The sequence below is a fragment of the Dasypus novemcinctus genome, chromosome 26 (genome assembly GCF_030445035.2).
Source record: "Dasypus novemcinctus isolate mDasNov1 chromosome 26, mDasNov1.1.hap2, whole genome shotgun sequence".
NCBI lineage: Eukaryota > Metazoa > Chordata > Mammalia > Cingulata > Dasypodidae > Dasypus > Dasypus novemcinctus.
This window is the reverse complement of record NC_080698.1, coordinates 48272382-48289576: the sequence shown is the minus strand read 5'-3', so window position 1 is coordinate 48289576 and position 17195 is coordinate 48272382. Positions and strand designations below refer to the sequence as shown.

General features: G+C 42.3%; 1 protein-coding gene across 4 annotated transcripts in view; it reads right to left on the bottom strand.

The window, feature by feature from the left end:
- Positions 1–17195, bottom strand: part of IRAK2 (interleukin 1 receptor associated kinase 2) — a 91849-nt gene that overhangs the window by 14939 nt on the left and 59715 nt on the right. For all 4 annotated transcript variants that reach the window (XM_058288559.1, XM_058288560.2, XM_023587172.2 and 1 more), the window contains 6 exons: positions 14688–14885; positions 14539–14603; positions 11840–11954; positions 10011–10120; positions 6154–6349; positions 2681–2743 (listed from right to left, as the gene is read on the bottom strand). In XM_058288559.1, coding sequence (XP_058144542.1) covers positions 2681–2743; positions 6154–6349; positions 10011–10120; positions 11840–11954; positions 14539–14603; positions 14688–14885 — 747 coding nt within the window. The remainder of the gene's footprint in view (positions 1–2680; positions 2744–6153; positions 6350–10010; positions 10121–11839; positions 11955–14538; positions 14604–14687; positions 14886–17195) is intronic.

The following is a 17195-nucleotide window of genomic DNA, read 5'->3' as shown; positions in this document are numbered from 1 at the left end:
TTTTTTTATTCTTTCATCTATTTATTACCAAAAATGAGATTATACCATATACTGTTCTAAACTTTCTTTTTTCTCATGGTGATATTTCCCTGTCAGAACATATGTGTCTTTCTCATTAATTTTTTTATAAGAATGTTTCTACCACTCAAAACCTAGAAACAACTCAATATGTGCAGCAACTGGTGAATGGATAAACAAGTTGTTTTATATCCATACAACGTAATACGCCTCAACAGTAAAAATGACTAACCCACCAAAAACTGCAACAACATGGCAAAACCTCAAAAGCACGATGCTAAGTGAAAGAAGCCAGAAACAAACACGTACATACTCTATGATTCAATTTATATGACACTCTGAAAAAGAGAACTTTATGGACAGAAATTAGACCTGTAGTTGCCACAGAGGCTGGGCGTGGGGTAAGGGGGTTAACTACAGTGTAGCCTGAGGGATGTTGGACTGATGGAAGTAATCCCCACGTGGACTGCAGTGGTAGCTACACGACTGTGTACAGTTGTCAAAACTCAGAAATTTGTACACTCAAAAATGAGAACTTCACTACCGGTAAATTACACACCCCAATAGAAATGAAAGCGTATGTCCACACACAGAAAAGCACCTACGCACGAGAACATAGAAGCACTTATCAGCTTTATTTGTAAAGGTCAAAAGCTAACAACACTCCAAATGTCCAACAACAGGTGGATGGACAAACTACGGCCCAGCCATTCGACGGAACAGCACTAGGCCACAAAAGAAATGAGCACACATAAGGGTACGGATGACTCTCAGAATAACTCTGCTGAGTGAAGGAAACCAAGCCAAAAGGAGCACATGCCATATGATTTCATTTACGTGAAATGCCAGAAAATATAAACTATTGTATACTGACAAAAAGCAGACCGGTGGCTGCCAGGGGGTGGCAGGAGTGGGGAGGGCTGGGAGGGAAGAATTACAAACAGAAGAGGTAACTTCTGGGGGTAGAGGATGTATTCATTATCTGGATTTGGTGACAGATTCACCGATGTACACGTGTGTCAAAATTTATCAAAGAATGCATTTTATCCTCATTTTTAAAATAATCTCATGGTATTTGATGGTATGTATAAAACTGTATTATAATCTTTAACCACTTCCTCCCAATTGATAGTTGACTTATTTGCAGAGCTTCACTCTCATGAATGATGTTGTTAAAAAAATCCTTGTTCATCTGTCTTTCTTCACTTGTGTGAGTGTTTCCCTAGTGGAGCAACGGAATTGCTGGATCAGAGCAGAGGGTACACACATTTTAAATTTTGATGGAGACCACCCAACTGCCCTAGCAAAACACTGTGGCATCGAATGGTCCCCACCCTTGAAAGAGAGGCCTGTTTCCTCCCACCCAGGACCACACTAGGTGTCAGCAAGCTTTCCTTTTCAGCACAAATCTTGATTGTCTATTGGACTTGATATTCTACAACAGGAGATGATGAGAGACCATATTTGGGTCTAGAAGAAGAGAAACTAGATTTTGAGAAAATTACACCCTCCCCTAGTTATAGAATTAAAAAACAAAAACCTCCTAGAAAATTGCACGAGTGTCTCAAAAACCCCCCTTCTCCTGTGACATTTGCTCATGGTGCCCCAGAGGACTGCTGGGAAATGCACCTCGAGGAAACTGTCAGGAGATGAGAAACCGCCTCAAGTCACCCAAAACCATATCCCACTCCCAAAGGACCTCTTTGTAGCTCTGGGGTGCAGGGCCCAAAGCGAATGGGGCTCAGGGAGTTAGCTAGGGGACAAGTCAGCAGGGATCAGGGCCCCTGCCCTAGGACCAGGGGATGCTTTGAGGGCCCAGTCCCAGAAAGCTGTCTGCTCCAGCGGCCTCAACATTGAGTCAGAAGAGGTATGTCCCTCTCAAACTGATGGAGGGCACTACAGCTTGCAAAGGATTTGAACTCTGCAGAAGACGTGGGTTCAAATCCCACTCCACCACCGAGCTACTTCACTGGGGGACTCTAGACAAGTTGCTTCAGTTTTCTCCACTGTAAAATGGGGATGATAATAAAACTGAATGTCTCAGGAATTAATGAGTCAGGAGAGAGTTGTTGTGGTTAAGAATTCAGGATCTGTAGTCAGAGAGGACTGGGTCCAAATTCCAGCTCTGGCACTTAGTAACTCTGAGATGTCAGGTAATCTCAGAGCCTGTTTTACACATCTGTAAATGAACGTAATGATGCCATTGATTTCAATAGGGCTGTTGAGATTATTTAGAAAGACAGTGCATGTGGAGTCCCTATCAAACTGCATTGTTATTTTTTTAATGACAGCATATACATAAAAAAATGACAGTACTTTGAACCTATAAAATGGAAATTATTATTATTATTATAGAAACCTGATGTTTAAGAGGGCTGAAAGGAACTTTTACCAATTTCAGGATACACCTTAACTACTAGGTTTGCTGGATTTGTAGAGAAGAAAAGGGCTTTCTGTAAACATTCTAAATTTTATTATCATGAAAAAGCAATAGGTGGCTGGGTGTTCAGGGGTTAAAGCTACTTCACTCACATGCAAATGAAACCCTAGTCTGAGGCCTCAGTAGCACTGTAAAATGGGTACAGTGGAGATTCCTGCCCTCCTTATGCCATTGTGTAAAGCCCAAAGGTACCACCCAGTCAGAAGTGACTGGTTGCCTTACCAGATAAACTGGGTTTCGATCATTATCCATCGCAGGAATGCCAGTGAGGACCTCGGCTAACACCTCGAGAGAGAGAATGTGTGGAGTTAGCATGGTTCAGACACTAAAGCACAACACCCAGCTCAGCCACTTGCCCCCAAAATATCCCTTCCAACTAGAAACTCCACCCAGCTGCTGGTGGATGATTCCAATTAATTAATAGCAAGGCAGGGAGGATGGGTTTCAGATGTATTCACCAAATGCAATGAATGTCTCATGATGATGGAGGAGATTGTTGCTACAGGAGGAGGAGTGGGGTGAGAGGGGTGGGGGATATATGGGGACCTCGTATTTTCTGAATGTAATATTAAAAAAATAAATAAGGACAAAAAAATACATATTACCCATTAGTAAAGATAATTTCATTTAAAAATTACTAGAAGAGCAACTAAAGAAACAATGACAATTAAATGCAATATGTGATCCTGGAGAAGATCTAATAAAGGAGGAGAAAAAGCTCAAGAGGACGTTCCTGGTACATATGAAAAAATTGGAATATAGGCTGTAAGCTTTATATCAGGGTCAAATTTCTTGAATTTGATGACTGCACGTAATGTAGGTACATAGTGAATATACTTGTTCTTAGGAAATGTACATGGCAGTATTAAGTGTTCAAGGGTCATGATGTTTACAACCTACATTCAAGTGTTTAGAAAATTGATTGATAGATTAGATAGATAGGTAGATAGATGATAGATAGATAGATGATAGATAGCTTGATAGATAGGTAGGTAGAGAGAAATAAAGAAATAGCAAATGTGGCAAAGTGCTAAAATCGGTGGATTTGGGTATCTGGGGAAATAGGCGTATTAGAGTTCTTGGTATGGGGTTTGTATTATTTTTGTAACTGTCCTGTAAGTTTGAAAGTATTTAAAATAAAGTTAAAAAAAGAAATAACCCATGTGCAGATATCTATTTCAATACAGAAAATCTCCACAATATTTAAAGCTTGCCTTCATAAATATTCTCTATCATGAAATCATCCACTCACAAGATGAGCACAGCCCCTATACCAGTGTAAACCATAATGCAATTAACGAATGGGAAAAATGCTTTGAACAGGAATTCTCAGCAGGGCTGAGACCATAATCAGATCAGGCCTGGGTTCAAATTTTGACTCTGTCCCTTATACACTTATGTAATCTTTGGACAAGTAACTTAAAATCTGAGCCTCATCCCCAGTACCTCCTAAAAAAAAAAAGTGTATATATATATATATATATATGAAATCTGAGCCTCAGTGTTCTCATCTGTTAAATGGGGATTTTGTGAATCTCCCACCTCCAGTGTCACCTCTCTCCTACAAACCTCTCTTGAAGCCAGTCAACCTAGGGTCATGTTTACTGCTAAGAAATCCTCCACTCACAGAGGAAGGAAAGGATAATGGCCAGAGACCACCCCAAGCCTGACTGCGGCCAGGAGTGGGCAGCAGAGGGTACCACGCCAGCAAGTTGGGCAAGAGCCAATCCCTTTTCAGGGATACCCAGCAAGGTCCTGTGGAGAAGTAAGGGAAGAACAAGGGGAAATAAATGACCATTTCCTCAACCCCTTCCACATGGCAGGCACTGTACTGGAAACTCTACAGAGACTAGGTCATTTAATATTCATCAAAACCAGAAATGCACTGTTATGCAAACAGGAGGCAGGGCTGAGAAAAAGGGTGAAGGGAACCAGTGGGCACTGAATGAATGAATGAATGAATGAATGAATGAATGAACAAATGAATGAATGAATGAATAAGTGAATGCATGTTCATTCATGGGGAAATCAATTCTGATGCCAAAAGCCAAGTTAGAAAGTCAAGAATAAACATAAATCAGAGTGAAGATAAGAAGGTAGGAATAATAAATAACCACAAAAATAGTAACAGTTCCCTTTCTTGGGCTCTTATCACATGCTAACCAGTTTATACTCCCTATCTCAATAATCTCCATATATAATGTATCCCCATTTTACAGAGAGCAAAACTGAGGCTGAGAGAGGTAAGTGATATACTCTGGGTAACAAAGCTGAAAGAAACTGAGTTGGGACTCAAACCCATACTCTTAAACACTATACTATAGTACCTAGTGGCCTAGAGGTTCAGTCTTGTTGTTCTCAAAGGAGCAGGACTGGACCAGGCTGGAGGTTCTGCCAGCTGGGCCTCACTGAGCAACTCACAGAGAGGCTCAGGGGGACAAGGAAACCAGAAGACCCAGAAGGGCTGGAAGACAGAGGGAAAAGGAATCTGGAGCATGGAAGTAGGGCCAGGGAAAGAGGCTCAGGATGAGGTACCTGTGAGAGAAGGAAAGTTAGGAGACTGGTGAGAGAGGCAGTGCAGAGTCCAAAGCTCGGAGGAGAAAGGGCAAGGCTCAAGGTGCAGCTGCATTTGCTTTTGGCTGAGGGTTAACCAGAGACTGTCACTTTTATCAACCAGCATTTTCCAAACTGGGTTCCAGGGAACACTAATGCTGAGAGGGACTCTGAGAAAACAAGGTTCCACAGTCAAATTAGTTTGGGAAACACTGCATACTGTTCTTTCCCTGTGGTGAATTTACAATGTTCATTGTAAAGGCTCTGATTTATCCTGTGGTAAAATATCAGCTTGACTTTCCTTAACCCATACTTATTTGGCCACAAAACCCTTTTAACACATCAGACCTATAGAGAGCCCAATGGACTGGTCTTCTACAGAAATATGCTTTGCTACACCAGACCATGAGCTCCTGGGGGAAGATAATGTTTTTAAATTAATATTCCAAGTGCCTGGCTATGGTAATGATAGACAGTGGTGATGGTGGGACAAGGGACGTTGGATGGGTAGATGGCTGGAGGGCTGGAGGGCTGGCTAGATGGGCAGATATTAAGTGGATGGGTAGATAGGTGAATGGTTGGAGAGATAGATGGATATTCAATTGGAGTGGATAATGGGTGGATAAGTAGATATTGGATGACTGCTTGGATAGATGATTGGATAGATGGATTGACAGATGGACAAAAAAGATAAATGAACAATTAGGAGAAACAGACAATTGGAGAAAGAATTTGATGGATAGTTGGGGGGTGGGGAATCAAGGAAGTCAGAAGACATGTGTAACCTGCTAGAATCTTGGAACTCTTAGTGACTCTACTTCAAGAGTCAGCAAACTTTTTCTGTAATAGGCCAGATAGTAAATATTGTAGGCCTTGTGGGCCACATAGAGTCTATGGCACATATTCCTCTTTGTTTTTTATACAAGTCTTTAAAAATGTAAAAAAAATCCTTAGAGCACACAGGTCATGCAAAAACAGGTCAAGGGCCAGATCTGGCCTGTAGGCTGTAGTTGCCAACCCCTGCTATTATTACTCTGATGGAACATACTGATGAGCCTCAAGTATGTCCTGAGCTTACAAAGGGTCCATGGGAGGGAAAACTGAGTGCAGGCCCAAGTCTGAGTAAGGAAGGAAGCTCTTACTATTCCACAGCTGAAGACATCAACTCGCTTTGTCAGCTGCCCCACCCTGATGAAATCTTCAGGCAGATATGCAGCTGAGACCTGGAAAAGGTTAGTCTTCATCATGGTATATTTAGACCTCTTGTTCACAGGACTCAGGTGAGCCATTGGATGAGCCAGCTTGGGGATGAAGTTTTGGTCTAGCAAAATGTTGGAGCTGTGGAGAAAAAAAGCACAATGAACCCTGACATTCAGAGCTGGACAAGAAGAGGCTGCCATAGAGACCCTTGTGGAAAACACCTTAGCAGTGACACTGCCAACCCCTGAAAGTTGGAGTTTCTGAGCAAGTCCTGATAGGAAAAGGGAGGGGATTAGGAGCCTGCTACCTCAACAAATGAGGATGGAGCTGAGTCTTGGTGTCTCACAAATGGTATTTGGTGTGGCCAAAGAGGTATAGTTCCTCTGATCCCCATAGATTTCAACCTTGATCAATTTTAGCTTTCCAAACCCATAAGTTGTATTGGCTGGGTCCCTCCAAAGCTGATCTGACCCCCAGTCTTGGTCCAGCTGACTCAAGTCTAAATGCCAGCATCTTTTATGACTATACTTGCCCAGATCATGGGAAATAAAAAGAGCCATGAATCCATCAGCCATGTGGGATCTAATCCCCCTCTTGATTTAGAGGTGGAGTGGACATCACCTCGCAGGGTCCCCAGGATGGAGGAATAAAATATGGATTAGAGTGCACTTACTGGTATTCTTCTATAGAACTATTGTGACTCTAGAAATGGAAAAAATTGTATCATTGACATGGAGACAGTGGCCACGGGAGTAGCTGAGGGCAGGAAGAGGGAAGAAGAGGTATGATGTGGGGGCATTTTCGGGACTTGGAGTTGTCCTGAATGATATTGCAGGGCCAGATGCAGGACATTATATATCCTACCAGAACCCACTGAATGGACTGGAGGAGAACGTAAACTACAACATAAAGTATAATCCATGCAGTGTAGCAGTGCTCCAAAATGTATTCATCAAATGCAATGACTGTGTCACAGTGATGACTCTTATATTTTTTAATGTAACATTTTGTGTGATCTATGTATCTTTTTAAAAAAAGACAATTAAAAAAATTTTTAATTAAAAAAAAGAGCCATGAAAATGTTTATGTCCTTTGACCCACTCAAACCTGTGAGTTAACTCTTAGAAAGTACTCTAAAGAAAGCAAAAAAAACTATATGTGTGAAAATATTAAGGATAGAACTAACCCCCAAAAGTAGACACCAATACCAACATCCACTATTAAGAAAGATTAAGGGGGAAGGCAGATATGGCTCAAGCAATTGGGCTCCCATCTACCATATAGGAGGTCCAGGGTTCAATTCCCAGAGCTTCCTGGTGAAAGCAAACTGGCCTGCACAGTGAGCTGGCCTGAGCAGAGAGCTGGCCCACACAGAGTGCTGGCCCATGCAGGAATGCTGGCCCACGTAAAGAGCTGGTGCAGCAAGATGATGCAACAAAAAGAGACACAGAGGAGAGACAATGAGAAATGCAGCAGACCAGGGAGCTGAGGTGGCACAAGAGATTGAGTGCCTCTCTCCCATTCCAGAAGGTCCCAGGATGGGTTCCCAGAGTCACCTAAAGAGAAGACAAGTAGACACAGAAGAACACACAACAAATGAACACAGAGAGCAGACAACGAGGGGAGAGGGGCAGATAAACAAATAAATCCTAAAAAAAAGAGTGATTAAAGGAGCTGACGTAGCTCAAGTGGTTGAGCACATGCTTCCCATGTACAAGGTCTCAGGTTCAATCCCCAGTATCTCCTAAAAACAAAACAAAACAAAACAAAAAGCAACTCTCATTGGGGAGCAGATGTAGCTCAGTGGTTGAGTACTTGTTTCCTATATATGAGGTCCTGGGTTCAATCCCTGGTACCTCCTGAAAAAAAAAAAGAGTAAGTAAATTATGGGCACATCCCCTCAATGTAATCATAAGAAGTCACTAGAAATTATGATATGCAATGTGGAAAAGTGTTTGCCATGTTCAAATGAAGGGAGAGAAAACAACATAAACTGTTAACTAAGTAACCATGTTATCTTAGGGCTAAAAGTGTTGTGTGAACAGGGATGGAAAGGAGAAACTAAAATAGAGGCCAGCTGCAGAGTTAGATAACAGCATCAGAGATGAACTCTTGACCTTTCATTTCTTTTCTTGCTATTACAATTGTTTGTGCAATCAAACAAAAATTGAGACCAAGGAAATAGGGAAATGCTTCCACATGCCAAATGAAGAGAGAACTATGTGGGAATGTGAGTTCTATGTTTCTGGGGCCAGTTTTGCCAAATTGCCTGGCTTCTGGAAGTTCTCATCATGTTGCCAGTTCTCAGGTGGGGTCTACTGCTCTTGGGAGTTTGGGACAAGTATAATGAGATGCTAGTGTGCACACTTAGCCTGCAGGAAGCCATCCTGACACAGAGTTGCTTTTACCAACAGATATACAAGCAGGGGACAAGCAGGGGAGCTGGCCCATGAGCAGTGCTGATGTGCACAAGGAGTGCCCTGCCCACATAGGGGAGCCCCATGCACAAGGAGTGCGCCCCGTAAGGAGAGCCACCCAGTGCGCAAGAAAGTGCAGCCTGCCCAAGAATGGCGCTGCACACAGAGAGCTGACACAATGAGATGATGCAACAAAAAGAAACACAGATTCCTGGTGCTGCTGCTAAAGACAGAAGTGATCACAGAAGAATACACAGCGAATGGACACAGAGAGCAAAGGGGGGGGAAGGGGATGGAATAAATAAATCTTTAAAATAATAAAAATAAAAATTAAAAAATTAAAAACCACAAGTGTTGGTAAGGATTCAGAGAAATAAGAACCCTGGGTGCATTGTTGATGCGAACGTAAAATAGCGCAGAAAGTTAAGTACAGAATTACCATATTACCATATTAACATATGATCCAGAAATTCCATTCCTAGGTATATACTCCAAAGAGTTGAAAGCAGAGAATCAGACAGGTAATTTCACATCAATATTCGTCATGGCATTACAAAGTCAAAAGGTAGAAGCAACCCAAGTGTCAATCAACAAATAATGGATAAATAAAATGTGGTATATCCATACAATGGACTATTCAGTCATAAAAAGGAATGAAGTCCTGATACACGAACAACATGGATAATTCTTGAAGGCATCATGTTGAGTGAAATGAGTCAGATACAAAAGAACAACTATTGTGTGATTTCTCATATATGAATTACTTAGAATAAGCAAATTCATAGAGACAGAAAACAGGAGAGTAATTGCCAGGGGTGGTGTGATGGGAGAATGGGGAATTATTGCTAAATGAGTGTGAGTTTTGGTTTGGGATGATAAAAACAGTCTGGAAAAAGAGTTGAATGTTATATAGTCTTGTCAATGTATTTAATGTCCAAAAATTGTCCATTTAAAATGGTTTAAATGATTTTTATGTTATGTATATTTTACCACAATTAAAGCTTTTTGCTGTTTTGGTTTGTTTTAAATCCCAGAGGGCTTAGCAGACATGACCCAAAGCTTGAGGGCCAGGTGCAGGTCTGCTGCTGAATGGGACGTAAAACATCCCAGGGTGTAGGAAAACACCAGCTCAGAAAGCCAGACATGGTCACGGGGAGACAGTCCATGCTGAGAGCAATCAGAGGGGGTACAATCCAGAAACGCTGACTTTTGACAACATAATATAAAAAGAATCACAGAAAGAAAGAAGAAAGGCACATGGGCAGGGGTTGGGGGAGAAAAGCAAAGTGAAGAAAGACAAAGGGAAAGACAGGGGACTAGGAGCAAGTGCTGCTCCCCTCCTTGCAGCCCGGGCCCACGGGGGTCAAGGCCACCCTTCTTACCTCTTGACATTGCTGTGAATGATCTCCAGGCCATGCAGGTGCTCAACGGCGCACAGCATCCCTAAGCAGATGCTGGTACGCTGGGGCCAGGGGAGGGGGTCTGAGCCGCCCTAGGAGAAAGCAAAAGAGGCAGTGAAATGGTCATACCTGTGCCTTTTTAAGTCTGATAGCAGGGACCTCAGCTTTCTTCTCTCCCTTAATCCTTCATGTCCTGTGCAAAAAGGCTCAACCAGCTTGGTTTATAGGCAAGACTACGGGTTTTGAAATCAGACAAATCTAGGTACAAATCCCAGCTCAGACACACACTAGCTGTGTGAATTAGGAAACAATACTTAACAACTCTAAGCCTCTGTTTCCTCAGATATAAAAAGGAAATATTAATCCCTGTGTTTTAGAGAGGCTGTAAGGATTCAAGGAAGAACATAGTAGGCCTGTAGCAGAGTGGTTGCCAGGTAAATAGGTGCTCAATAAGCAGCAGTTATTTTTGTCATTATGACTATGACAGTGGCAGCTCTGGAATTTCCATATAGGAGGGTGTTAGGGGCAGCAGTTTTGATTGAGAGAGGAGTTAGGGAGCTTGTGTTTGCATGCCAGGCATACTATTTTTATGTTGGTTTTATTTATTTATTTAAAATATTTTATTTTATTATATATATTTTTTAAGATTTTTTAAAAATTTATTTCTCTCCCCTCCCCCAGTTGTCTGCTCTCTGTGTCCATTAACTGTGTGTTCTTCTGTGACCGCTTGTATTCTTGTCAGCAGTATCGGGAATCTGTGTTTTGTTGCGTCATCTTGCTGCTGCGGCTCTCCATGTGTGTGGTGCCATTCCTGGGCAGGCTGCACTTTTTTCGCACTGGGCGGCTCTCCTTACGGGGCGCACTCCTTGTATGTGGGGCTTCCCTACGCGGGTGACCCCCCTGCATGGCACTCCTTATGCGCATCAGCACTGCGCATGGGCCAGCTCATCACATGGGTCAGGAGGCCCTGGGTTTGAACCTCGGACCTCCCATGTGGTAGGCAGACACCCGATCCATTGGGCCAAGTCCACTTCCCCTTATGCGGGTTTTATATGTGTATTCAGGGAGATGGAGATTGTGGAGAAGGCTAAAAGCTCCTCCTCTACCTGTTGCCAGGTCTACCATTATTGTTCTATGACTGAGTCTCCCAGGTTAAATCATTATTATTATTATTATTATTCAAGTCCTCTCTTAAGTCCCACATCTTCTAAGAACTTGACCTGACAACTCCTACTACTACATTTTTTTCTCAAAAAGTCTGAAATTTGGAACCAGAGAAAGCCAATTTAAACCACAGCCCTGACAATTGTCAGCTGTGTTCCTTTGGGCAAGTGACTTCACCTCTCTGTGCCAGAGTCTCCTCTTTTAGAAAATGTAAGAAACCTCTCGGTGAGGACTGAAGAAGATGAGTGTGTAAAGTCCTTACTAAGGCATCTGCTATACAGTGAGAGCTCAGGGTGGAGCTCTAAGACTGGATGGGTGTGGCTCAGTGGTTGAGCTCCTGCTTTGCACATACGAGCTCGTAGGTTCAATCCCTGGTATCTCTTTAAAAAAAAAAAAAGATAAATAAATAAATAAAATTACTGTTATGGGACACTTTGTCTTGTTCTTGACAGGAATGAGATGCCTCTTATTAAATAATTTTTTATAGGTTTTCTGAAGATGTTTAGCCAGATCAATTTAACCAGGTCCAACTTCTCCCTGAAACCCTCAACAGTCTCTTCCGTCCTTCTGGACTTATAAGTCCTTAACCCTTGATTCCCTAACTTGGTGGTGCCTCATTGTTCTCTGGCCACAACTCAGCTCCTTACCTGACCCTGGAGTCTGTCCTGTAAAGAGCCATTTGCCATGTATGGGTGGATCAAGCAGTGAAACTGTCTTCCGGTGCAGTATCCAAGCAGAGGTAAGACATTGGGGTGGCAGCATCTGAAATCAAGCATCAGTGCAGGAGTGTGAAGTCAGACAGGAAGAATAATCAAAGACTGATCCAAAGTTAAGGAACTTGCCCACGGTCACAAACCTGCAGGAAGTGAAGCCGGAACTGGATCGCAGGTCTGCTTAACTCCTCAACTTTAGGACTGAGGCTCTTCCCTAAACCCTTTCTCATTGGGTTCTGCATCGCCATTTCCCCCAGACTTCCCTCAAAGTTGTGTGTTCCCCAGGTGGGCTCAAACCTTGTTTTACATGCTGTCCCTGCAGTTATCTCACACTTTTCTATGAAGAACATTCCCAAATGTCTCCTCCAGCCCATCCTAAGTGCCAGACCTAAATGTCTAACTGCATCCAGATGATCTCCAGGAGAACATCCTAGATTCATAAGTCCCAAACCTGCTTCTCCATCCATACTTATTAGCTCAGCAAAGGGTACCACTATTCATATAGTTTTCTAGAAACTTTCTTACCTCCCACATCTCATTTGTCACCATTCACTGTCAAAAATAGCTTTCAAAATTTCCCCCTCATTTCTCTCTTCTCTGCCTTGGTCAGACCTTGATCGAATCTCCCCAGGACTATTGCAAAGGGCTCCCTGCCTGATCTCTCTGCCCTCCTCCTCCTACCCCCAATCCATCATCCTTTGCACTTTGCACATTTATTACAGTTAGTTATTTGCAGGTCAGTCTCCTCACTGATCCATAAATTTCCCCAAGGCAGGGGCTGTGAATTTTTGAAGTCTGTAATCCCCAGAGCCTAGGAAAGAGGTTGACAATTTATGTCTGCTGAATCAATGAATGAATGAGTGAATGCACTAGACCAAAGTGGAATGGGAACTATACTTCTAATCTTTTTTTTTTTTTAAAGATTTATTTATTTATTTAATTCCCCCCCCCCCCCCCGGTTGTCTGTTCTTGGTGTCTATTTGCTGCGTCTTGTTTCTTTGTCCGCTTCTGTTGTCGTCAGTGGCACGGGAAGTGTGGGCGGCGCCATTCCTGGGCAGGCTGCTCTTTCTTTTCACGCTGGGCGGCTTTCCTCACGGGCGCACTCCTTGCGCGTGGGACTCCCCCATACGGGGGACACCCTTGCGTGGCACGGCACTCCTTGCGTGCATCAGCACTGCACGTGGCCAGTTCCACACGGGTCAAGGAGGCCCGGGGCTTGAACCGCGGACCTCCCATATGGTAGACGGACGCCCTAACCACTGGGCCAAAGTCCGTTTCCCAGTATACTTCTAATCTTGATTAAATGTGTACGTGTATAGATGTGTGTATGTATGTGTGTGTATAGGTGTGTGTGTACATTCATACACATGAATAGAAAAAGAGAAGGCAATGTAACAAAATATCAATATATTAGTAGTTATTTATAGGTGCTATGGAAAATAGGTGATTTCTGTTTTCTTAATTATAATTTTCTATATTTCTTAAAATAATCATGAATTACTTGCCCAAGGTTACACAATGGCAGAAAGAACCCAGATGGCGATTTGCCAAGGTAGAATGTGACCTAGTGGACACACATGACAAAGGCCCAGTATGTGTTCAGGTTAACCAGTCAATGATGACTGAGCCAGGATAAGGCCCCACAGGACCCCAAGCAGTGCTCCCCTTCTCTATTCCAGTCCCCACCCAGCTCTGTGACTGGAAGGTTCACTTCACTTCTCTGGCTGGTTTCCCCATCTGCAAAATGAACAAGTATGAGGACCAAGTTTGAAGGCCCTATTGCTCTAGGCCAGGGGTCAGTAAACTTTTTCTGTAAAGGTCTACTTAGTAAATATCTTAGACATTAAAGGCCACATGGCCTCTGTTGCAACTACTCAACAGTCTATCACAGCACGAAGCAGCTATGAGCATGGCTGTGTTCCAATAAAACTATATTTATGGACAATGAAATTTAAATTTCATAAAATTTTCATGTGTCATGAAATATTATTCTTCTTTTTAATTTTTTCCAACCATTTAAAAGTATAAAAATCATTCTTAGTTCACAAAAAAACAGATAATGGGTTGGATTTAGGCTGCACGTCATTGTTTGCCAACCCAATCTAGAGGGGTGTGATTTTAAGATGGACTTGCCATCAGAGTTGGAATCAGTAAGACTCATATTTAAAAATGGATAGAGGGAAGTGGGTATAGCTCAGTGGTTGAACACCTGCTTCCCATGTACAAGGTCTCAGGTTTAATTCTTAATACCTCCTAAAAAAAAAAAAAGGAAAGGAACAGATTTTTTCCTCCCTGGAAGGAAGAAGTTGGGTTAAGTGAGCCAAGTTTCCTTTATAATTTTAATCTCTGCATATTATAGCTACATAGGAAAAGTATGGACTTTGGAGCCAGACAACCTGGGTTCAAATCCTGGTTCTGCCACTTACTAGTTGTAGGATATTGGATAGGACACTTAATTTCTCAGTGGGCCCATCTTTAAAATGAAATATTAATAACACATGTGTTGTAGGGTTATTGTGAGGATTAAATGAGTTTATTCATATAAAATGCTTAAAACAGATCTAGAACACAGAACACATATAGGGGTTAGCTATCATTATTGTTAAATAAATCTTTCCTAAGGAGAGGCTTACCTAAGACAAATCTGTATCTCTGCCTGGAAAAATCTTTCAGTGGACTCCAGACTTGAGCAGGTTGTCTGTGGAAAAACACATTAAAACATGAAAATCCAGCCTCATCCATGCACTCTCCACCCGTTCACAAGAAGTCAAGAAGTACTCACCTCTCTGAACTTCTTGAAGAAGAGCGATGTGCCATTCCTTTGTCCTCTGTAGATGACAGCAAAGGTCCCCTCCCTGATTTTGTAATTTGGGTCGAAGTCATTGGTTGCCTGAATCACATCTGCCTCACTCCAGAAAAGGTTGTCTCCAGCCAGGCTCAAAAGTTTTTCCTGCTTAGGAAGGGAGGTACTGATATCCTCCTGGGAAGTCAGAGCAAAGAGACAGAGATTACTAGGGAAGCTTGTTTTTCCTGCTAGCTCAGGAAGCCTTTGAACATCAGAGCTGAGGAGGGGAGGGGATCGTCTTACCCAGTGAGGAGTGGGGAAAAAGCACTTGGATAAGCCCAGGCTCAAATCCCAGCTCCCCTTCTCACTTATTCTGTCTGTGGACTTGTGCAAGTCACTTAACCTCTCTGAGCCTCAAATTCCTTTCTTTCTGTTATTATATAGAGGTGGGAACCAAGGGGGTCAGTGAGCTGAGGTAAGGTCACACTGTTGGTCGGTGGCTGAAGAGGTGCCCTGGGTCCTTTATGTGCTACAGGTGTGTATATGCTGGGCCTGCAGATTCCTGGGAAGCAGGATATAGGTTCATATAACCAAACACAACTCTATTAATATAATCAGAGCTTCAGAGACTGAGTGTATGTGTAAGGCTATAAAAAGCAGCTTTGCTTCAATAACTTCCCTTTTTAAAAATAGGTTTGTGTACACAAACTTAAAGTTTAAGTTACATATGCTCCTATTGGAAATTATGGAAAATTAGGGGGAAAAGCACTCATAATCCCATTATCCACTTAACTGCTATTAAAGTTAAGTATATTTCCAATCAGATATTTAAGAATTTTGTTTACAAAGTTGGGATCATGCCACCAGCATAGTTTCTATTTCCATTTTCACTTAACATTATACCATGTTCGTGCTCCCAAGATATTAAAATAATCTTTGCAAATATGATTATTAAAAACAAAACTATACTTGAGCAAAATCTCCTTTTTGGAAGAGGTTCATTAACCAGACCCAAGCAGAGCCAACTTCTCCACCAGGCATAGCAGGCACCGTGCCAAGGCCCACAGTACTTTCAGGGGCCCATAAAAACATTTTAATGTCTTTCTAAAATGAGAAGAAAAAAATGAACTTTTAAGTTGTGAGCAAATGTTCTCATTTTTAACTCAGCCTGGGTTATATTTGTCTTTATACCAATACGGTCATAAAATATAAGTTTACATTTTTTTAAATGGCGGGGTTGCCCCCCAAAGACAAATGTACTTAAGTCCTAGGAAAGTCTTAACGCAGCTCTGGACCCAAGTCACTCACAGTTTCAGACCACTCAGGCGTACACCAAGTTGAAAAAAGGTGGGGCCCACGGTCAGGCTGGCTCTGCTTGCACCAGGGTCTCATACTGTGTTCTTTCAACCCAAACAGAGTATGTTTATAGATTAAACACACGGGACTGTTTTATCTTCCACCAGAAAACACACTCTCACATTTCCTAGAGACACTTGGCTCTCTTGAACTATCTTCAACCCCCACTTTCTGACAGACCCAGGTATCAAAAAAATTTTTTCTTTTAAATGTACCAAAAGAAAATCAAAAGCACAAACATGATGATCACTATAATCCCCTAGGTCTCAGGACTGAGACCGGATGGGGTAGAGGGAACCATAACAGACCAAAGAGTCTACACTTCGTCAAAAGCAGAGAGCCAAAGCCTGGCTCCGGCTGACAGAGGGCCTCTACCAGTTACTCATTTGTACTTCTTGTACTGCTGCTAAGGAAGTAGTGTCCTTTTCCAGGATGCAATTGTTTCATCAGGAACTGGAATTTTAACTTCTTCCATTACAGGATCTGACTGTAAAACTTAGCAGGAAATTATATCTCAATAAAAGTATTTTTTTAAAAAGGCGAGGGAGGCAGATCTGTAAGTAAATGACTACTGTAACCAATATATTTTGATCTGGGGGTGGGGATGCCAATTACCAGCTCTCATTTAAACACAAATAATAGAAAAATTAATTAAAAGTGTGTGTTTAGGAGAACGCATGTGGCTCAAGCAGCTGGGTGCCCACCAAATTTGGTTCTCGGTGCCTTCTAAAGTAAGATAAGCAAGACAGCAAGCTGACACAACAAGATGACACAACAAGATGGTACAGTGAGGAAACTCAATAACAGACACAAGCAAGGAGCAGAGATGGCTCAATTAACTGGATACCTCCCTCCTACATGGGAGGTCCTGGGTTCAGTTCCCAGGGCCTCCTAAAAAAGAAGACGAACAGATAGCAGACAGAGAACACAAACAACAAGGGGGGGTGGGGTAGGGAAATAAATAAAATAAATAAAACCTTAAAAATTTTTAAATAAAAGCGTGTGTTTACTAGAGCACCCCTCCCTTCCACACCCAGTTTCATCGACTGCTTGTGCTTCGGTCTTGGAAGTTTGGAGTTATTCAGTGGGTATCTCCCTTCACTCCCACCTCCACCCTAAACTAGTCTAAGGGAATTGAGGAACTGCATT